The sequence below is a fragment of the Halichoeres trimaculatus genome, unplaced genomic scaffold, assembly GCF_033239565.1.
Source record: "Halichoeres trimaculatus isolate MK-OKI-2021-1 unplaced genomic scaffold, fHalTri1.1 fHalTri1_scaffold_14, whole genome shotgun sequence".
NCBI lineage: Eukaryota > Metazoa > Chordata > Actinopteri > Labriformes > Labridae > Halichoeres > Halichoeres trimaculatus.
The window spans coordinates 14683107-14707359 of NW_027437192.1; the positions used below are offsets into that span (position 1 = coordinate 14683107).

A 24253-nucleotide genomic window follows, 5' to 3' on the forward strand; every position below is an offset into this window, starting at 1 on the left:
AATTATTACCCATATGGTGGCCCTGGACCATATATAAAATGGTATTTTTAGGTGAAATCTCAAAGGTCAAACATGAATCAGTGTAGATGTGTTTCTTTTGAATCATCCCTTGGCTTAAAAAAAAGTTATACACATAATTTTTAAGAAATTGAAGAATTTTTTCTAAAAACTGTTAACACGTTCAGAAATTGACTTTATTGTGCCTTCGAGTCTCGAGAGAGACTCTATAGCCACGAAAAAAAAGAGAAAATAAGTTGTAAGAGAGACATGTTATAAGAGTCGGGTGCTGCTTAAATAACAGTTGCTTGTGTGTGTGTGTGTGTGTGTGTGTGTGTGTGTGTGTGTGTGTGTGTGTGTGGGGGGGGGGGGGGGGGGGGGGGGGGGGGCGTTAATCTCAGCGGCGCCACCTTAAAAAAACAGTCTCGCGGACCTGTCAATCTAGACGAACCAGACAGACCCTGGCTGGCGGCCCTGCTGTGAGAGCCGCCTCTTGATTGGCTGAGAGCAGCCCTCACTGTGAGACCTTGCTTATCATTGGCTGGAGCCCGTCGAGACACCGACGTGCACGACGTCTCCCCTCTATTGTTATTGTGGCGTGCGCGAGACGAACGGACAGGATGCACGAGGAGACATTGAGGCTGATAAAACGATAAAACAGAGAAACATCAGGTTAAATGAACGTTAACTCGTCAAATTAGAGTAATTCAACACTATCGTTAGCGCTGCTGTGAACACAGGTGTGACATTTATCAGTAAAACACAAATATCAGCTCTGCTCTGAACATAAAACGTTACGGATCTGTCCACAACACTTGAGACGATCTTTCTGTCCAAGTTCCCCTCCTCTCCGGCTGATGTGTAAGTACAAACTGTTTATGTCTACCTTTAGTTTTCCGCAGTACAGACAGACAAAATAACGACTAGATAACGAAGAAATACACAAATTCGCCTCTGCTGTCTGGGTTTCTATACTGTGCCTCCGTATGTCACCATGTAAACACATATTTCTGCACCTCTACCCTGTCATATTCCTCTTTTGTTAAACTTGCAGCAGTCAGTTAATGTCTAAATTAAATGTGAATCATATGAGGTGGTCCTTGAACACGTTGAGACCGCAGACTTGGTGACGCATGTTAACCCAAACGTGATGTCAGTGAAGTGAAGGTATGGGTTGTTTAAGGTAACGGTCCATTTTATCTCCTATTTTTCCCCGATATGAAGTGCTTGAAGTTAAAATTCAGAATATGCTGCCCTCAGGGGATGTATTTAGGTGTAGACATTAGCGCCTGTTGGTATGAAGGTGATGAACAGTATGTTTATAGAGAGATGTGGATGGAAGGTGTGGTGTGTGTGAGTCTGTGGATTTAAGGGGATGTATGTACAGCACTTACATGTATGTGCTTTCATGCGGTATGTACGGTGGCCCTTACGGCCAACTGTACAGAATATTTCACTGTTCAGTTAAAGCAAAATGTAAAAATGTTTCAGGAAACCAAACACACTCTCCACAAATGTTAAAACACGTTCGTTTTGTGAAGGGCTATCTCTCATGTGACATTTTAGATTTTTTTCTTAATATTTTTGATTTTTTTTTAAGTTTAATGGGAAAAGATATGTGTTTTATGAAACAGTTTTCCAAGATGAAACACTTTTTGGGTTTTATGGTTCTATTTAGTGTTTGGTGAAATGTTTTAGAGGTAAGCTCAGTGTTTTACTGGTCATGTAATGTTGACCCTCAATGACCCTCAGGGCCACCTATGTTTTTGATGCCGTGCTGCTATAGATTTAGAAAAGCTTAATGTAATCTGATATCTCAGCTCAATGTTTGGTTGTGAATTCTAGTATTAAAGCTCTACATGGATAGCATAAATGCTGCAACATAATGTCAGGCTGCATAAGTAGCATGTATGAAGTACAAGATGTATTGTAGCTTAAAAAATATTTATTTACACAAAATTATTTTGAGTTGAGAGAAGACCAGCATACTTAAATAATAGAATAAAACCTCAACGTTTTGTGATTTCTTTTTAGCCTTTTAGTGTTTTTGAGAGCATAGTGATCTAATTCTTCAATAGCTTCTTATTTATTGTGGTTTATGTTAGCTGGGACAGAAACAGGCCACCCCTCCACTGCTGCTGTGAGTTAGCGTTGCAGTGATGTATCATCTATTAGTATCCAATATGAAACCCCCATTTTTTCAAGGGGTAGACTATGTACTTTGATGAAGACACCATGGCCTGAAAACAGTGAGGATAAACACTGGTATGGATAGAAGGTGTAGTGTGTGTGTGTTTGTGTGTGTGTGTGTGTGTGTGTGGATTGGAAGGGATGCATGTAGCAGCCATAGACTGTACAGTGGCAACAGTTACATTAGTATTCATTCTGTGTGTGTTATTGTGTTGTTTAACATACTATAGAGTCACTGGTCTATCACTTTAGCATGGTAACAACAGATATTTGCTCTTGACACCCAACTCCACATGATGTGCCATGCATTGATGTCAGTAACTGTTAACTGTATCCTGTGATGGTACAGACAATCTGATATTTCTGTGTCTTGGGTTTAGTTTAAATTATCAGAACCTGAGTATTAGAATGTGCAACAGTACAAAAAAAAAAAATGATGCAAGGATTTAAGTAGGACTGCAGCTATTGAATATTTTAGTATTCGAGTATTCTACTGGATATCCCATCGATTAATCGAGTAATCTGATAAAATACATTTTTGTTTGGTTAAAGAGCAGTTTTTTTTCAAATGAAAATTTTTCTCTTTAAGAAATAGAATTTTCTGATACAGCATGTCAATAAGAGCACTTGCTTTGGTAGCTCCAAAATTTGTAAACACACTCTGACACATTTTTTGTGCCTTGTACATCTCATCAAATGTTGCGGACCCAAATGGCACCCGTTTCGTAGAATGACCTATTAGTCTCCAAACTCCAGAAAAGAAGCTAGATTTGTTGCTAGTTGCTATTTTGTATAAGAGGTAGCTTGAGGGATCTGAAAACTCTCTTAATATGGCCTCAGCTCTATTTGAAATACCACTCTTTGATCTTTTTTAAAATTAAACGATTCCTCGAGGCAGAGAAAATTACTTGAGTATTTTTTGTAATTGAGTACCTCGAATCATTCGAGGAATCGTTTCAGCTCTAGATTTTAGAACACACCTGCCCACATGGGCATTTGTTGATAATTTTCTGTAGTACTGACACATCATACTTAAATTGCAAATAAATCTCTTGAAGACTGGACTAAATACAGATGTAACTCTTCTGTTTGAATAAATTGTAACTTGTGGCTTACGGTGACACACACAGCTCTGCTGTTCTTGAGGCCAACTTTTTAAAAATACTTGATCTATTGGTTTACTCAAGATGCATTTCAGGACATTTTTTTAACATTTTACTTTTAAAATTAAAATCATCTGACTGCTGTTGGTTAAGCACGTCCCCATCCCAATTACAAGAGCTGAATCAGGGTCGATTTTAGCCTTTCCTAATGTACTTGTGATCAGCATTTTAGCCGATTTTCTCAACCAATCATTCACATTAGCCATCATTTAGCAAAAATTCCTGCTGAACGCTGTGTCAGTATGACCGAGCACTCTGAGTTCATCCTACCTCATAAAGCTGATGAGAAAATAATAAAATAAGGTATGATACATTGATGTGGAACAACAGCCACACTTAGCTTTATGAAAGAACACTGCCTGACACATTACAGCAATAACACCTGCTTTAAAGTACTGTATGGTAACATACAGTTAAAAAAGGTGAAAAACAAACAAACATAGGGCAGTCTGTTAGCTTAGCATTAGCAACTCTGTGGCTGAAAAGTCAGCAGTATGGAAATATATCAAACAAGAACATGAAACAGTCTTTTCCCAAACCAAAACATTCTGAAACAACTTGCAACTTGGTTCAGAGAGAAGGCTGCCCTGCTGTTTCTGGACTTAAGAAGAACAGATAGATATTCATGTAGAGAGACAGCATCCAAAAAGCTCTGAGAAGAAGGTGGGATGCAGGTGTATGCCATCCCCACAATCCACGGTATGTCCTGCCGTTCAGACACTTTGTTTCCCATCCTGCCCCTCAGTAGCTGTACAGCACAATCTGTAACAACATGCGAGATGACTTAAACATGATGTGGTTAGTTTATTAACAGACGTTTTTCCAGTGTTTTTGCTGAGACTCGCTGCACACTGATTGATTCCTTCCTTTTTCCTTTGGGATAATTCAGGTCGGTTGAAGTTGAAGCTGAATCTGATATCCACATTCGTAGTCTTGCCCTGAAACATGTGTAAAAATTTTTTCCTCCAGCTCTGAATCTCACAGTACTACCACTGTTTTACAGGCAATAACACTGTCTCCTGTTATGAAGGAGGATTTTTTTTTTGTTGTGATACAAAATTTTTGTTCATTGATGGAAAAAGAAACAACTTTGACATGCCCTACAACCACTATTGGCGGTTATATCATTATAACCAAAGGCTGGGGAAAACACTTTATGAAATACATTCTCTAAAGATGAGATAATAGTCACATGAACTACTTAATTTTCATTATTCAATGATAATTAAAAAATCATAGCTCATCCCTGATTGATTGATGTTTGTTCTGGAGTTTCTAAATTAAGGTGACCTTCTGAAATTTTCTTTCTGACTCATTAGTTTTTTTGTGTTTTTGTTTACAGGGACGGATTCAGACCTGGGCCACCATGATGCCAGTGAACTTTCTGGTCACTCATTGGCTGACCAACTTAACACCAGGTGGGCCAGACACAGCAGGTGTCATTGAGAGTGTTGGGTCCTGTTTTTTTCTGGGAAATTGTTAACAAAAACTGATGGTACACAATAGGGATTGGTACCGAATTAGGTACTTTTAGGTACAGACCAAAAAAGACCTGTCAAAAGTACCGGGTATCGATTCATGTAAAACCAAAAGGTACCATGTTTAGGTACCTAAATGCATCCTTGTGACTGTGAGGGAGTGGAAGAGTAGGTGATTTTCCATGCTGGAAATGAACACAGCATTGCAAGGTTATATATTGAAGTATAAATTTGTTAAATTGATTTTTTTTATATTTCATTATTAAACAAATTGATATTTTTTACCGCATAAACAGAAAAAAGTACAGAAACTTGGTACTGTTGAGTACCGGTACCGATTGCCAGGTACCGGGCATAGGTACCGTATCGTTCCAAATGTGAAAGGTACCCATCCCTAGTACACAATCATCAGCATCCTTTTCGTTTGTGATGAAGATGAGACAATGACGAGCTAAAAATTTGTCATCAGTGATAACAACTGTGGAGATCATAGAGGGATGTTTAGTTTTTGTTGATGGGACACTAGATTTAAATGCTGGTATAAAATGCCATAAAGCTCAGCAATAGAACAGCACACACATTGTCTAACACGGATGTCATCAGGAGGATGTTAAAAGGTTTATTTGGATTATATAAAGTGTAGTAACCCTGTTACGGTGCTGAATTGCTGGCTGGATGCAAATAAATGTGTTAATGAATTCAGTGACACTCTGTGAATAGATTTGCTTTATGCCACTTTCTTCTTCCACAGTTGTTCAGTCATCAGCGAGTGATAGATGTTTGTATTCAAATGTATAAATTGATATAAAGTGATTTGCACAGCAGATAGGAGAAAGAAGTTGATGATAATGTTTTTGTTTTCAAACCTGCAGGAATGAAGCGAAGCTCCGATATAAAACTTAACATTAGACTTGTGATTTAAAATTGACTGAAGCACATTGATTTAACCACAGAAAACCAATCAAACCTCTTTTCATATATACAAGATCTTTTCCTTTAGAGATGATATTGTTGGGATCTCATCATTCAGAAATCTGCAGGGGGACAGTTAATTAATACCCACTGGCTGATCTGACACAGAGAGACCTCGAAGCTGACAGTGATGGCTGCTAGTCTTGGAAGCAGCCACTGTGGGATGGTGTCCAGCTCTGGTGACTGTGATGTACTGTGAATACAGATACTCTGCTATCACATCTTTGTGAATGTCATTAGCTGTATGAAAGAATTCTTCAGGTAAATGATTGAATGTTTGACTGCCTGATCTCCACAGGGTTATTATTATATGGGATTTTTTTTATCTGCAGGAAATACAGTTCTACCTAGCAAACCAATCACATGACGTGCAGTCTGTGTTTTGTTGACACTATGAAGTTAAATTTATGAGGAGATACATGTAGGCTTCTGTTTTGGTACAGGGCTACACTTAGCTACATTGTGACAGTGTAGATTAGACTCATACGTATAAATCAGCCTCTTTTACCTTTCAGATCATATTAAATTACAAAAGTGACACAGCTCTGAGGTCAGAAAATTCATGTTTAACAGAGTTTTCACTTTCAATCATGGTCAAAGTACTTAAGTTTCAAACCAAAGCAAAACTTTCCACTATGGTCAAAGTGTGCAGAACAATCACAGGCTGCAAACAGACCCAGCTGTCCCGTCGTCATGAAAAGGCTGTCTGCTACCTTAGATAGGGAATATGGGATGAGCTCAGGCGTCCATTAAACCACCACTTTGGGCCTCAAAGGTACAGAGACTCTTTGCAAAGAGAAATATTTATTAAACATAGTTTATTCCAGTTGCCATAAAACATCTGCGTCAGTAGTTCACTTAAAGTCAGCCTGGTGCCTCAGACTGCACTTTATATTCTTCCTCTAATAACCCAGGGTCCTCCTTTGATGTGACTTCATTGTGCCTGCTTTTATTAGGAGTATGTAATTATGCGTTTCTTAAGTTTGTTTATTGGTTTAAAAGGTGTCCTCTTTTGTAATATGTCTCCTTTTTTTGTTAGTTTTGCTTGGTTTGTTTTTTATACCATAAATTTGCCCGAACAAGTCAAAGACACATGTCAGCCTTTTGTTAGCAAAACGATGGTGATAATAGTGTTTTTTTGTTTTATTCTATTCTGGGTTCACTTTTTGGGTGTGTTGTTAGGATCCATGATCCACGACAGTGTCCACTAAGGTTTGTGCAAAGTCTGATATGTTCAAGTTTTCCTATTCTCTGCAAAAATTCAGAGTTGGACACTTGTTGGGAAAAAAAAAGAAACACTGAGTTTAACCTACTGTTAAAGGAGGTATCCTTATCACTTCCTGGACTGTTTTAGGATGTCAGTTGTCCACTATGGTTTATGGTTATGATCAGTTTAAAATTAAAACTCCTTTGGAATATAATTACTGAGTTGCTTGTAGTGTATCTAATATTTCTGATTATCTTATAATAAGAAAAGATCTTGCTGATATGAGATAAGGGCTTTTTTTTTTTTTTTTTTTTTTAGCTTTTTGGTGAATACTTTGCAGTCAGGGTGGGATGAAGTGTCCGACTGGCTGCTCTGGTTTCTCTAGAGATGCCTCATTGCTGTATTGTATGAATACATAGGCCTGTCACGATAACAAATTTTGCTAGATGATAATTTTCCGAAATATTATTGCCGATAAAACAATATTATTGTCAATATTATTTTGATTTTTTTTTTCCATTTTTTCATTGATGTAATTATGATAAATGGGATAATAAAGTGAGTACACCATATCAAAAGCAAGAAACTTTGATTTCTTAAGAGTATTTAACTGTAATTAAAAGGTCAGGATCTTTTAAATAAAATAAATTAAACAAAAAATATAATGGACTTAACAAACAAAGAGAGAGAAAAATACAATGAAAATGAAATGGACTCTCTTTAAGAAAAAAATACATGTCAATAGACCCTGTCTCTAAAGAAAAAAGAAACTCCAACAAAAACAACAACTTTGCTCCCCAATTCTCGGGGGCTCAGGCCCTAACTATAGCCTAAATAAAAGGGAGTTTATACAGTTCCTGAATTGTTTGTAACATGTACTTTTTCCCCAGTCAATCCGTACTGTCTGTCAAACATTTTTAACATTTCTGACTTTCAACCGTATTGAAGGGCTGCATTTCTTTGGCAATGTAGCTGTCTTTGAGCGCCCACCATTTGGTGCTTATATTTCTATTTACTTTGCAGACAAAAAGCCTCAGTAAGAGCAGATTGTCAAAGAACAAGGCTCCGCTGCACCTCCCCTTCTTCTTCTTCTTCTTCGTCGCCACTATTTTCAAATAAATGCGACATATCAGCTCGTTGGTGTTCATGAGCTCACACTTTGTTCTTTCTGATAAAAAACAAAATATTCCCTGACTGGGACTGTGGCAGGCGGCTAAAAGAACTGTATCTTTTGTGCCATCACTCATATTAGCATGTGTTTCCTCCTTACCCCTCAGGACGCTCGCTTCAGCTCTCTGTGTGTGTACGCGCGAGCAGCCCCGTCTTCACCCCAAAGATCACATTTTTGACAGATGCTCACTCTGCTATAAATCCGCTATAGAACCTATGCACCCCGATGTAAGGAAAGATAGACGCAGTGAGCCATTTTCTCATTGAGCCTCTTTGGCCGAAAGGAGGAAAACAAACATGCATGCACGTGTCAGTTTATCGAGGCTGGCAAACTTACAGAGGACGTTTTTATTTATCGTTCGGTTAATTGATGTATAGATTATCGTGACAGGCCTACATATGGTTAGTTTTTTTGGTTGTTGCTTTAGAATAAAGTCATCTTGTTGCATGGCCGTATTGTTTTTCTGCACAGGAGCCCCACAGATGAACTATAAATGTCATTCCCCTCATGTATCATCCAGTTCACTGAATAAGAGCATAATCTCAGGGTTTGTTTGTTTGAGCTTTGCTTCATTTTGTTGTCTCATGAAAACAGGCATCCTTGTTTAAAAAGGTCAGCGAGCCAGAACAACCAGCTGAAATATTCACATGGAATAAATCTGAGTTATTCAGGACTGTATTTTCCTCTCTTATCTGATGTTTTATTGCAGGCTTCTGTGCTGCAGATACATCTCATTTTATCCCAAACAGGATGTCGCATCTAACACACTGATTCATGGCTACAGTTGTTTTTGTGGTAGTTTGAATGCATGTTTGTAGCATGTCTTTGTCTTCATTGCTTCCGTGTTACCAGAGAGCAAACAAATGTGCTTTTTTGCTTTATCAAATAGCAGTAAGGAAATCATAGTTTGTTAGAAGATCTGATACAGCCTTGTGGGAGTGGTTTCAGATGCTGTGATTTTAACAAATGTCAGCAGGCAGCATATTCTACCAATTCTCATGTACGCTTAAAGCATACAGTCAAAGCAGCAGTGGAAGGAAAGTGGAATCAGAAAATAAAGTTTGAAATTGAATGGAAAAGGAAACCAATCATTTAATTGAGTTTTTCTCTGTTGAGTCCAACTCCTCTAAGTTTAAGGGGTAAACTTAGTGATATCCATGGAACTCTTCACCCATTTGTATCTTTAAGTGGGGTGGGCAAAGCTCATAAATTTGATAACCCTAGAAAGAAGAACTCTAAATTCAGCCCTGAACAGCATATGCTGATAGGAAAATGGGTTTACAAGATGAATTCCTTTTTTGAGCATGTTTCTTCTGATGTATAGATCAGCTTTATTTAGCGGATGTGTTTGTGGTTTCTGGTTTTTTTTTTTAGCTAGCCTAAATCGGGGTTCTGACGAACATCAGTTTTTAGTACTGCAGTTTTTCCCTGAAAAGGATCATATTTTAAGAAAGGCTAATGTCGTCTAGTTTGAGCTGAAATTTTCTGTTTGGCCTGGTTTTATGTTGTTTTCCTGCATCTCGCAAGATGTTTTGCCATTTGGTCCGACTGTCTGCGTGGACATGTAGTATCAGTGCTTTTTTTCTCTTGAAAAAGCAAAAAATAAACAAAAGTGCTGCATGTTTAAAAAAAACCCCAGAAACAACGCTTGTGAAATATGAACACAAAATATTTTGCTTTTGCTTATCTTTACCTAGCAGCAACTTCTGGTCTAAAAATATGAGGCAATGTGGAAGTGTTAAAATCTTTGTTTGTTGGGTGTCTGCTTGGGGCCAGAAAAAAAACTTTTTCCCTGCAGAAATAAACATTTTTACAGCCCCGTGCAAAAATGTTTTAAGCCTGAATAGCCAATTTCTCTGCCAGGACACACTGTACCCCCGTTGAATTTTTTTCTATTAAGATTGCAAGTTGGCTCAATCAGAGGCACAGAGTTAGAGTTAGTGATTTGTTAGAAACAAATTGATTATTGAATTTATTCTGGGACTGGCTTCCTTCCTTGTGTTCATACAGTCGATGTATGTGCACATGAGTAGGGCTGCAACGATTAGTCGACATAATCGACTACGTCGACGAAAAAAATCATCTACGCAAATTTTAATAGTCGACGCGTGGTATTATTGTTTTTATTGTCGTTGTCTCATGTTGAAATCAAATACCAGGGGGTAATACTCATTTGTAACTTCAGTTCACAGCATGAGGTCCTGTGTTATTGGATACTTTTATGGGAAAAGATCACTAAGTTCATACGTGAGGAATATCGATGAGGAAAAATCTCCCCTCCCAGAGAGCGCTGTGGGCTGACGGAGGCTCTGACGGAGCCTGACAGCTCCCGGAGTTTAGCGTCTGATAACGTAATTTAGAGAGTCTCCTTCACTCTCTGTTACCAACAGTTTTTCAGGATCTGAGCCACAAACTAGTGTCAAAACTCCCCTAACTTGTGAGAAGAGAGAACATTTATCTGATGGAGCCCTCACTCTTAAGCTCACACTGCAGCAGTAACACTCAGCAGGGAGGAGGAGGGGCGGAGTGCGCATGAGCGAAGTGGAAGTAGTGCATGTAGAGAAATGAAACTTAACGCGTTGTTATGGAGAGCTGGGAGAGAGTCAGACGGGATCATACAGAGAGCAAAGCCCCAATCAGTAAATAAACATTAGAAAATAAGCCCAAAGTCACTAATAAGCAGTGTATCCAACACTGCGTACAACAACTTAATTTCCCTGTTACCTGCGTCATACATTTTCAGATTTAGCCGATATATTTTTTTGTTTAGCCTAGTACTTATATTTTTTTATGTCATCATGAATGAAATAAAGACAAACAAACAAACAAACATGACACAGGGCTGACCAACCAGAGGAGAGAACCTAAATCTGGGTAAATGCAGTGAAAATGCAACACACAGGTTGAATTATAAAGGTCTGCACATTTTAAAGGCCAAATTAGGTTGAAACTCAAAATAATCGTGATTAATCGACTAATCGAAAAAATAATTGATAGATTTGTCGACACTAAAAATAATCATTAGTTGCAGCCCTACACATGAGCATGCTGTGGAAAACCTAAGTGTTTTTTTTTTCATGTAGAATAATGTCACCACAGCTAACCACAATTTAAAAACACTGCAACAATATTGTTCACCTTCAACAACATTCAATAATCCGTGCTAAATATTCATAAAGAGCTGGGTCTGAGACCCTCTGACTCATTCTACCCCTGAGGACAAAGAGGAGAAGGGTCAGATAAGGGCCTAAGTGTTCCCTGAACAGATGAGTCTTCATCAGACATCTCTATAAGTAGAAAGGGACTCTGAGAATCATTTGGAGTTGGGTGTTTTATTCCACCATTTGGGAACAAATTACCTAGCACCATATGTTCCCTAACGCCATCATTCCTCTCCTCTGGTTTCCGCAGCATCATGTCGGTGAATCCTCCCAGCAGCAACGACGCCTGCCTCAGCATCGTCCATAGCCTCATGTGTCATCGGCAGGGCGGGGAGAATGAGGGCTTTGCCAAGCGCGCGATAGAGAGCCTGGTGAAGAAGCTGAAGGAGAAGAAGGATGAGCTGGACTCGCTCATCACCGCCATCACCACCAACGGTGTTCATCCCAGCAAGTGTGTGACCATCCAGAGGACGCTGGATGGACGCTTGCAGGTCAGTTTACCTCCAGTGATTTGATCGAGAAGGTCACTGCATGAATGTGATGTACACACATAATGCAACATTGTTGAGCCAAGCTTGGAAGGTGTGATGGTGTGATGGAGGCGGCTGCTCTGAGGGAGAACTTTCTCAATGGTCTGGTGGTCTAAGATGTTTTTGTCCTGTATCTCCAAGTTCTTACACATCACTTATTTTTTTTATAAAATCATAATTTTTTTTTTTTTTTTACTGTCCTTATTGTATTCATTGTCTTACAAAATGTGGCATTATTACATAATAAAGTGAAAAGTTGTTACATTATTACATATTGGGCCGTTATTACATTATGTGGCATTACAGACCCAAAGTCAAAAGATACTTTATTGACTTATCAGTAGAAAGTTACAATTAAAAAGTCAAATTTGAATAATGATGAAGAGCACATAAACATGATTTACTTGATGAATAAATAAGAGACGATCTGTTTCTGATCAAAGAGTCAGAGTCATACTTTTGTTTGTTATCATTGCTGTGAATGCAGCAATGCATTCACAGTATATGTTCTTCTGTGACAAAAAAATTTATTCTTCTTCTTCTTCTTCTTCTTCTTCTTCATTCTTCCGCCCGCTTTTTTGGACCGCTAAAACTCAGGCAAACTTCAACCGATTTTCACCGTTCAAACTTCAAAACGTGTGTTTCAGTTGGGACAAGGGGGCTATGACTCTTCAGACACTTTTCACAAATACTTTTCGAGATATTTCAGAATTTGTGCGTTTTTTGGTCTCATAGAGATGAATGAGGAATTTTCAAAATTTTCTCCTTTCAGGACATTTTTTCAGCCTGCTTCAAACCCTTCTCATTCAGTCATACATTCAGCTACAAACTCCATTCAAACTTCAAAATATTAAGCTACCTTTTGGCTTCATTCAGTGGGTTTCAAATGTTTCCTAGCATTCATAGTTTCTTCACAATGACCCTTCAAAGGTCATGATGCATTTCAGCTCTTCGAGCCGTTTAACATTGGTGTGTATTGGACGGAATGTTTTGGCTCAGAGTGGGAGATTCAAACGACAGAGCACGGAGAGGGGGAAACAAGACCTGAAAAATTTCTGGGTAAACTGCTCTTTTGGTCACAATGTTCGCTCCACATAGGCATTTTATATATCAAAATGGAGGAGGGCTTGTCCTGCTTCTGACAAAGTGGTTTTTAAAGCAAAAGGATGGAGCACTTTTTCACAAAATGGCCAACTGTCATGAGAAGTTCAAAAAAATCCCCATATACCTCCATGTTAATTCCTGAGGGGTTTTCTCAGATATCAGTAAATTTTCCCTCATCTATCTATCGCTCTCGTGGATTCGTTTCTTGACCTTCATGCATGAAATTTAGACGGACAGCTTCCTCTGGGTCTCAGGATTCCTACGGTGTGTTCATTTTTATTCTAGCCCTCACGGTTTTGGCAAGGTGACAGGAGATTCGGACTCTTGCTTTGCCACAAAATCTTCAGAAGATTACAGTAACAAGGGCAAAGTTGTGCACCTGCACCTGCTGCCTTAAACGAGCTGGTCTCCGTGGAAACCTTTGATCTCATGCAGCTGTTTATAGTAACTCATCAAAACATCCAGGAACAAAGACAAGCATGTGTCTGTTAATTTATCAGCGATCACCAATATAAAATCTGGCTTCAGATAAGCCTCAGCAGACAGGTTGACATGATTGAACACACACACACACACACACACACACACACACACACACACACACACACACACACACACACACACACACACAGGGCAGAAAGTATCACACTTTAACAGCATTTGACTTCCATTTCCCTGAGTCAGCTCCTTATTTTCCTAGATTTTTTCCTTTAAATTTAAATTCCTTCCCTTAATTCCTGAATTGATTCAGCCATTCAAACTTTTAAATCCAATTTTGGATCACACTGATTCATGCTTCATCATCATTCTTTTTGTCAGAATTGCAAGCACCTTTACACCCTGATTTCAAAAGGGGTGTTGGGAATCAACAGACTCCACCAGCTCTCTGATGGCAGTTGGTAAACAATGATCACCATGGCAACATCTGGCTTCAGATGGGCCTGAGCCTACAGGCTTACATGGTTAAAAAACTAACACATAGGACACACAGGATTACATTTTAACAGGGTTTAAGATAGCAGACTTACATTTTCCCTCAGTCAGGTCATTATTTCTATAAATGTTCTTTAAAATTTAATTCATTCCTTTAATTTTTGAATAGACGCAACCATTTCAACTTTAAATTCATTCATCCATTCTATTTATTTGTCCATTCATATCCTTTCATCCAAGAGTTCATGGCAGGCTAATTCAGCATTCTGCATTAGCAGTTGAGCGCAAGCTTTTACAGGACTTCTTTAAACAATTTTCAGACATATCCTCAGTCATTCATGATCAGCATTCTGCATCAGCAGTTGAGCACAAGCTTTTAAAGACTTCATTCAACCATTTTATGACAAATCTTCAGTCATTCATGTTCAGCGTTCTGCATTAGCATTTCGGTGCAAGCCCTGCATGACTTCATTCAACCATTTTCAGACACATCTTCAGTCATTCATGTTCAGCGTTCTGCATTAGCATTTCAGCGCGAGTTATTTAAGACTTTGTTCAGCCATTTTCAGACATATCTTCAGTCATCCATGTTCAGCATTCTGCATTAGCAGTTCAGCGCAAGCTGCTTCAGCATTCTGCATTCACAGCGCAATTTCTTCAGAAATTGCTTTTCTAGTTATTACTGATTTTCTCTCTGTCGTGGGAGTTTTTGGTTGTTTTGTTTCATGTTTATGTTGTAACGTTTGTGAGTCAGCTGTCGGAGCTCTGCCATCAGCAGCTGTGAGTTATTGTCATGTTGCCTGACTTCTGTTGTTCCTCCCTGTCTCCTCAGGTGGCTGGCAGGAAAGGATTCCCCCATGTGATTTATGCTCGTCTGTGGCGTTGGCCCGACCTCCACAAAAACGAACTCAAGCACGTGAAGTTCTGCCAGTACGCCTTCGACCTGAAGTATGACAACGTGTGTGTGAACCCCTACCACTATGAAAGGGTGGTGTCACCTGGGATCGGTACGTCCTGGTTATATCACCATGTTTACTGATGCTTCATTTTTGAACATGTTTTCATTTCTTGTCTCTGTGTGTCCTTTAACAGTCGGCCTCAGCCTTCAGAACACAGGTGAGTGCTCGTCTACGGTGATATTTAAACTGCAGTGTACCTCTTCTTTACCTCTTGTACTTTTTTGCGCTCTTTTTATGTAAAATTAAGTCAAATTTTCTTTGAATTTTATTAGATTACGTTCAGGCAGATGTGATGTCTTGTGTGCATCATTGTTGATGTTTGTGCATCATAAAGTCATGGCTCTGAGTTACTGAGAGGTTTCGTGCATGCTGGTCTCTTACTGGGTTAATGTGAAACATTGTATTGATTGTTTCTCCTCCTGCAGCAGCTCCAGGAGGGCTGATCAAAGAGGAGTACATCCATGACTGTATACAGATGGACCTCCCACCTGGGATGCCTCTGTCTGATCACCAAGCTGCCATGAAGCTGCCTCCGCCAGACCACTACGGCCAGCCGATGGTCCCCCCACAGCTGCCCTCTGAGCCCCACGGACCCCCACCCGTCACACGATACACCAACCTGCCCATCTCGCCCAAAGGTCAGTGCTTTTTATCTTTAAATTTGACTCCTGAACTGAGGTCAGAGGGTTAATTCAGGTCTGATGTCCCTCCCCCCGTATCCGCCTCAGGATCCATGATGCCTCTGCAGGGGAGTCACGGGGATGGCCGCCTCCAGACTGCATCACCACAGGCTCAAGTCATGACCCCTACAGCACGACCTCCGACCCCGACTCAGCCCTCCACTCATCAGCAGGCCGCCCAGCAGCAGACACAGCCCCCCCACCCTCATCCTCAACAGCCCCCTCACCCTCCATCACAGGCCCACGAGCAGAACGGATACAGCAGCAATAAACACTCTCAGAGCCAGGCGGCCTTCCACAGTGAGTACACACACACACACGTGTGTACAAACATATACAAAGATGACCTAAGTTCAGCTGATCTCAGGTTTGAATCGAGTGATTTACCTGTTTCATCAGACACTAGTTAATTTGGTCAATTTTCAATCAATTAAAAACCTTTGCACAGACTTTTGACAGAGTAATCAAACAACTTTACCTTTTTAAACAAGATTGAAAAAGTTCCCCCATAAAATAATGCATTAAAATCATTGTGGTATTTCTGGTCTTCAAAGTGAGGGTCTAAATAAATCATGATTGCTGTTTGCCACAGATTGTGTCGGGGAACAGAGCACTGAAACAGACCTTGTTTTCTTCTCATGACATACACATTCTTATGATTTGTTGGAAAATTTCAATTTACTAATATTACTCGAGTGATGATAAATGTCAATGATTAGAATAGAAGAAGAAATACAAAAATACTTTATTTATCCCCGAGGGGAAATTAAGGAAATGATTATGATGGCAGTGAAATGTGCGGAATATTCAAATATCAGTTTCATAATCAAATTGTTCATGGGACTATTACCCTGTCTCTAAATTATCCATCTTTCGATTGTTTTTACCTGTTTCTGGTTGTAATACCATTCCAGTGTCAGACAAGAGCTGTTGCACACATGAAAGCTGTTAAAATGAAAGTGCCAGCTGAGGGTTAGATAGGTGTGAGATTCAGAGGTGGAGAAACCAGCAGAGTTTTCCAGTTTTTCTGCAGCTGTCAGAGTTTGTGGTGTGGTACAACTAGCTTATCTTTCAGCAGAGACCCAAAATGAAACAGTGTTTCTGAATTTAGATAAAGAGGAAGTGTGTAAATCTGCTGAGTGTGTGCTCTGTTTTTACTTTCCTTTTGTATGTGGTTGTTTTTTAGCATCAGTAACTGTGTAGTCAGGACTCAACAAAGTGTCAGTTTTTTGCCAACCTGTGGCGCTGTGGCTGTGTGAGATCTGATATAAGGGATGGAGCAAACAGAGACACAGCGGGCTGCATGCAGCAGCTCAGGACAGACCCAATTCAGCTCCTTCCTGCATGTACAGATGTCTGCTCTTATTTCTGACTTTTCTTTCTTTTTTGCATATTAGTTTTTAACAACATTTCACTCTTTCTTCACTTTATGTCTACCACCTCAACTGTCTCTCTTTTTATACATAACATTTGATATTTTTTTGCTTTTTGTTTTTCCAGCAGTGTGGACAGGCAGCAGCACAGCCTCCTACACTCCTGTAGGACCCCAGCAGAATGGGCGAGGTCACCAACAGCCCCCCCTCCATCACCCAAACCATCACTGTAAGAAATAAGTCAGGACACCAAGTGCCTCCTTGAACAAAAATATCATCACAGTTTCTGGAATTCTTCTCAGTGAGCTCATTTTATTTTCGAGCAAAAAATGTTGTGAAAAGTGTGACAGATCAATGTAAGATCAAACAGGAAGAGCTCCATCTGAAGAGACAAAAATGCTGATTTGTTTCAGCATTTCCTCAGACTAATCCTCTCACTCTTCTCCTGTCAGGGTCTCAGCATCACGGCTCTGCCTCCTTCCCTCCATCTGTGTCCAATCATCCAGGTGAGAGATTTTAACCCTGAAACATCTTCTCTTCGCCACAATCTCTACACCTACATTCACTGATTATACAGTTTTTATGTTACCAGCTGTCTGTAGTTGTAGGAGTATGAGGCATACGTCAGTGTTCATTCCATAAGATTAAGATTTGTTTAACTTTCAGTCCCTTACACAGTTTGTTCTTCTCCTCCTGCAGGTCCAGAGTTCTGGTGCTCCATCTCCTATTTTGAGATGGATGTTCAGGTGGGCGAGATGTTCAAGGTTCCCTCCAGCTGTCCTGTAGTTACCGTTGATGGATATGTTGACCCGTCAGGAGGAGACCGCTTCTGCCTCGGCCAGCTGAGCAACGTCCACCGCACAGATGCCAGCGAGAGGGCCAGGTGGGAGCAGACAAACACCTCTAATCAGTTATTCATTCAATTATCATTATTGTTACATGAGTCGATCAAATAATGTAAGCATAACACTCTTAAGAAAACACCTGTCCTTCAAATCAAAAATATACACACACGTTTCTCAGTCATCGCTGACAGTACAGTAGGTGAATGTCATCTGCGTATCTGACGTTTCACCCTTTATATTTCAGGTTGCACATTGGTAAAGGCGTGCAGCTGGAGTGTCGTGGTGAGGGCGACGTGTGGATGCGTTGCATGAGCGACCACGCTGTGTTTGTTCAGAGTTACTACCTCGACAGGGAGGCGGGCCGAGCACCAGGGGACGCTGTTCACAAGATTTACCCCGGAGCATACATCAAGGTCTGAATAGAGAACTTAAACAAGCACTAATACAGTTTAACTTCTCTACTCTGAAGCTGTATTATTATTTATGAATGTTAACATCTCTTTTCAGATTACCTGCCCTTCTGTGCTGCTGGGTTATTTTTTTTCTTATTGTGAACTCATCATAGTGTCTGTATGTGTGTGTCAGGTATTTGATCTGCGGCAGTGCCACAGACAAATGCAGCAGCAGGCAGCGACTGCCCAGGCTGCAGCAGCTGCTCAGGCTGCTGCTGTAGCAGGAAACATTCCCGGTCCAGGCAGCGTGGGCGGAATCGCACCTGCAGTCAGTAAGTGGTGTTTAGACTCTCTCCCAACCATAAACAATATATAGAGTGGACAGCATGGCTCGGCCATTTACCGTTGTTAGGTTTTAAAGCCAAAATACCCCTGTCACAGGCCCCGCCATTGGTAGCTGTTGTGTAGCCGGAGTTTGCACCGTTAAGACTGTGAGGGATTCTGGGAGAATCTGAGTGGAGTCGAATAAAAAAAAAAAATTATTTATATTTTCTCTTTGGAGAGTCTGATCTCTTCTCGGCTTTCCCTGCCGACTTATTTTACACAAGAGCGGCAGCTGTCAGTCATCGTTACACGTAATGTAAAACCTTGTTTTTAACCTCTTATAACTAATGAAAACGAAACTTTTCAGAAAATAGAGAACTTGAGTACAAGGCAGCCAAATAATATCTTCAAATCACCACAACAATCGAATGTGAGAAACATTTCCACAAGGTGTATTAATTTTTTAAAGTTTGACCACAGCCCATCTGGAATGGCTGGGGTGACAGATTTTTTGACCTGTACTGCAGCCAGCCACCAGGGGGAGCAGTTTTTTGTGGAGACCTCACTTGGAGCCGAGCAAGATGACGTCCATTTTTCTTTCCAACTTTCCCCAGAGGAAAGTTGAAGCGGGATAAAAACTTAATTTCAAAATGACTTTCCTGTTTTAGCTAAAGGTGCTTTGATTGTTTTGCTTATACATTATGTTGATTTGCTAGCTGGTTCATCTGTAGTGCTGGGTAACCTTAGTGTAAGTAGCACCCCCTGGTCTCTGTAACTCTAAATGGGACCATGAATAAGTAAACAAACATCGTGCTGTATTGTAGAAGACTTCAAAGTACAGATAGTGTGTATGTTTGACTCCTCTCCTCTCTCTGTCAGGTCTGTCTGCAGCAGCAGGGATTGGTGTAGATGACCTGAGACGGCTCTGCATCCTGCGGCTCAGCTTCGTGAAGGGCTGGGGGCCAGACTACCCCCGTCAGAGCATCAAACACACCCCCTGCTGGGTGGAGGTCCACCTGCACCGTGCTCTGCAGCTTCTGGATGAGGTGCTGCACACTATGCCTTTAGCAGATCCTGGACCTGCTAACTGAGGACCAAGACCACGCTCCAATCCCTGATCTGGATCCTCTGAATGTGCGCACACAGACACATGTTAGCTTCAGGCCAAATAGATTTAAAAAAAAACAAAAAACAAAAGAAATTCAATCAGAAACACACTGAGATCATGCTCCTAACAATCAATGCACACACACACATACACACTCACACACACTGTAACCAAAACGTCTGTACACACAGACATTAGAGTGCTGGTGTCTTCAGGATTTCTCTCCCCTGTGCAATCAAAACTCAAAGACGAGGGAGTCAGATCTCTGAAGGTCAAGATTTTAAATCCAGTACTCTGTCCTAAAGACGTTTGTATGCACTGTAGAAATCCAGGGATGCGTTTCAGGAATCCAGTTCTCCCGTATGCAATCTGGATTCCCTCTAGTTGTTCTGCACATTCACTCATAAAAAAAACCACACACACACAAACATACACACACGTAAAAATCATGCACGACTCAACACTCCAGACAGATAACTGCTTACCTCTGAGACATGCTGACGGTAAATGATCAGCAGCAGAACTGATGTAGACGTTTGGATTATTAAGGAAACCAGTGTTAATCATCTCTGTGCTCGTACTGTGCTCCTCACTGTTATTGATCAAACTGTTAGCATCGATAGCTGGTTAGCCTCCTGTTACGCTCAGCTCAAGCTATATTATTATTTTTGTACCAAAAAGACTAAAAAGCCAAAAACATTTAGCTTTAAAGTGGTGTTGTTGTTCTCTGTAATGAAGCAGTGCTACCCTGTATGTAACCAAACGGTCGGTGTGAATCACCAAAACCAGATTACCTCATGATACAGTGCAAAGTTTCATTTTCTACTGCCTGAAGCGCACACATACATCATCACTGACAGGTTGATCCATGAGGGACTGAACATGAACGCCCTCTGAAAGCATCCTGACTCCAACACTGAGTTAAATGTTCTTTAGCTTTAAAATGTACTGCTGCAACTTCTTTCCCAATAGATTTCAGAGAAAATTCATTTGTTTTCTCCCATACAATCGAGGAGTTGCTGCTTTATTTCTGCTGGGCTGGTTACTTTGTTTCTTTTAATGTCGCTAAAATGCTGCGTTGGGTCAGATTGACGACTTTAAACACCAAAGTCACACAACAACCCTGAACAGTGGAGCCAACAGCAGACAGAAAAGCACCTGAGTGTTGCTCTATTGTAAAGCAATGACTAAACAAGAATAAAAAATATATATATATATTTGTAAAAACATCAAAATAAATAGACAATCAAAGATTAAATACAAAATATGAGTTGGTTTTTAATGAATAAATGAATAAATAAGTCTGCACTGAACATGAAAATGCAGGTTGATCAGAGAGGAAATTTTGTAGTTTTTTCTCTTTGCATTTCTTAATGTCAACACCCTCTTTCCTTCTTTCTTGAACTTTTAACATTAAGTTTTTTTTTAATCCCTCACAGATGTATTATCATAATTTTTTAGTATTATATCATTATCATGCCCCTCTAACACCATGAGACAGGCGGGCACTGTACGGGTTATTTTTGATGTTGATTTCAGTCCAGCCGAGGATAAACGTACATACGGGTTTACGTGTTTGGAGTCAGGATGCTGAGTGTGTCTCTGTCAGTTTACATTTGTGGTTCAGCTGCTTTATGAACTTCATCAACATTTATGCATTTAGTGATATTTGTGCCTTTTGTTGTCAACAGTAGATGCACCGACACTGGACTATGCGGCAGACGCGGCGCGTGTCTGTTCACATGAAGATTCATGTTGTGGTTGTTGATGGTTTTCTGTGTTTCCCTCAGGTATCTGTGATGATCTCACCGTGTGTCAGAGAAATATTAACACACACTCACTATACCTGAGTACAGTTATTTATTGCCTTAGTCTTTGTGAGTGTAAAATATGAACGCTTGGCACTATTTTAATCTTAGCATAGACGACACTAATAGATGTCATATTTATCTGTTCTCCTCAGCCCGCATTCAGGGAACTGTTCAATAGGCTTTCTCACATCTTCATCATCATTTTCAACGCCCTCATCATCACCAGAAGATCACTTGACCTCTCTACAATCACTCACACCTCCTCCATCATGCCTTCTGTCTGTTGACTCTGTTATAAAAAATCCACACTGGAATCAAAACAACTGAAGAAAGATTCAGTTTCGATTTTCAAATTTGAGGGTTTGAAATTTCTTACATCCTCTTTTTGAGCAGTTCATTTTGTCCACAGAGCTCATGATTTCACTTCTTTGTGGGACTGTTTTCCTATTTAGATTCTTAAAAAAGTACCTGTAGAAGGTCCTAAAAGTGCCTAAACGTGCCAAAAATAAATCATTGAGAAAAAAAAACATGGCGATTTGGTGTGGAATTTAACAAATGATACTTTTGAAATGTTGTCAGAAAAAGAAGAAGAAAGAAAAAATTGAATATGTGTCAAAATATAAAGTCAGATAGTAAAATATTTCCCCAAGTGTGCATCATCTATAAAATTCACAATAGTTTTGTCATTCCTTCCTGCATTCTTTTGATGATTAAGTCATAACATTTTCAAATATGTCAGACTTTTAAAATGAATCACCCTAACTGTAAATGTTTCATGTTTAATCACATTTTGATATATCTTCGAGCCCAAAGATGTCAAACAACTTCCATCTGGACAGATCCTCAAAATATAGTTTTCCTTTACACATATAGTGAAAAATGTATTGGACAACTCGATGAAATGCCTTGAATACAATATGAATATTTCTAAATTAAAACATAATAGTGATAACTGAAATAGTTTGAAGTGTTAACAACACTTAACTTTTATTTTAATTTCTTCATTTTTATGTTTTTATTCTTTATAGGGCTGTCTTGTGACTTAATTAAAGAGTTTGTGAGCCCTTAACAATTTCTACATGTGTGTTGTAGAAACTTTAATTCATGGTGACGGCTTTTGTAAAAGACTCAATTTAGGTTTAAATGTGTATTTATTTTGAATTAGCCTTTTGAGTGTTTATCCTGTCTTCTAACATTAAAACCAAAGTTTTTTTTTTCAGTAGTTTTTGCCCCAAAATTTGACCTCATTTTTTGAAACTGCTGACACATCCCCAGAAAAAGCCTGAATCTTTGCTCAGAGTTTTGCTTCCATTCGTCTCATCCCCTCCACTCTTTGGTTTCTGAATGTTTTCACTTCTGTTCTTTGAAAACTGAGAAAACAGAAGACCATGTATCACTATTAGAACCCTTTGTAATAAAACACTACAAAATGATGGAAACACTTTGACTGATCCGTGAAATCCATTGAACCTGATGGTGTTTGAAGCAGGACAAGTATTATTTTGGCTAGAAAAGAAAAGCTTAATGAAAGAACTGCTCTGTTTGCAGGGAAAAAGAAGGTACCCAAAAATATGGATGATTTTGTTTAAGGTCAATAACAACTGCATGTAAAATTATTACATCTAGCTCAAGTTTGAATCACTGTAGTGATCTTTAAGTGCTTTGAAAGAGGTGTTTGATTAATCTTTAAAGTCGAAGTCAGTTATTTTTATTAATAGCTTAAACCCGTCAAACACACAGGACAGTATGTTTTGTCTGTAGTCAGTCTGCACTGTATCAACAGACCTGCCTCTGAAAAAGTTTAGTTACTGTTTTGTAGAGATACAAACCTTTATGTTTAAACATCATGGAAAAGTGGATGATAAACTTTATGTACTCATATATATATGTGCTGTATTGGGCTGTCATTGGTTCCAATGGATGCTCCAGGTCAAACATCAACGCAGAGTCCTTGAAGTCCCAAAAAGTAAAATTTGACATAATATGGACATTCGTTTTTAGCTTGTGCACCTAAAAAAACAACGTACACATAAAATAATTGAATGATGTGAAAAGTAGATTATCTTGCAGAACTAAATGATCTTGTGTGCACAAGTTAATTTCAAATCTTGCACACAAAACAATAAATAAAAATATTGGGGTGCAAGTTGGTTTATTTTTATGTGTGCAGATAATTATCATCTGAGAGCAAGTTTTATCTTGTGTACACAAGTATTCGTCTTAGCATATTTTGCACATTTCTGTGGACAGTTTGGTTAAAGTGCAGGAACAAGGAGATGCAGCCTTGTGTGCTCACAAGTTAAGATCTTGTGTGCAAAAGATAAGATAGCTCTGTCAGAATTTTTTTTCTTATGCACACAAGGTAATACCTTGTCTATCTAGCACAAGTAATAAAAACATTTGTAATCAGTATGCACAAATGTTTGTTTTGTGTACACAATCTCATATCTTGTTATGTAATTGAATTATTTTTAATCCACAAGATTATAAATGGTGTGCAAAAGATAAAGCACAAATACTTTTTACCAGATAAATAAATTATAAAAAAGAATCTTGTGAGCATGATATATGAAAGGTTTCTTTTTGGGACTTGAAACTGCAACTACTAAATAAACAGAAAATAAAGCAGAGGTCAAATTTTCAGATATTTTAAGGATTACACAATAAAACTGAAAAGAAAATTGTAAAGAAATTTTCTCACATACACCGCCATTTATTCATTTGGTTTGTGCATTTCATAAAGTCACAATCAGTGGATCACATTCAAAAAATCACCCCATTCATAAATACTGTCACAAGCTTTTCCAGACAATGAAGCTATTCTGAAAATTAACACTGAAAACTTTAATTTGCAA

General features: G+C 39.2%; 1 protein-coding gene across 3 annotated transcripts; it reads left to right on the top strand.

Moving 5' to 3' along the window:
* Positions 1-605: 605 nt before the first annotated feature.
* On the top strand, positions 606-24238 carry smad10a (SMAD family member 10a). Of its 3 annotated transcripts, none has more exons than XM_074686140.1 (13): positions 606-858; positions 4693-4768; positions 11590-11830; positions 14739-14913; positions 14999-15022; positions 15291-15503; positions 15594-15845; positions 17049-17147; positions 17371-17424; positions 17618-17801; positions 18008-18176; positions 18349-18487; positions 19359-24238. In XM_074686140.1, the coding sequence occupies exons 1-13, from the start codon at positions 855-857 to the stop codon at positions 19568-19570; spliced, it is 1842 nt and encodes a 613-aa protein (XP_074542241.1). In that variant the 5' UTR covers positions 606-854; the 3' UTR covers positions 19571-24238. The 3 variants fall into 3 exon arrangements, with proteins under 3 accessions (XP_074542241.1, XP_074542240.1, XP_074542239.1); XM_074686139.1 differs by having other exon boundaries at positions 15294-15503; positions 17046-17147; positions 19359-24234; XM_074686138.1 differs by having other exon boundaries at positions 17046-17147; positions 19359-24232.
* The last annotated feature ends 15 nt before the right edge of the window (positions 24239-24253 follow it).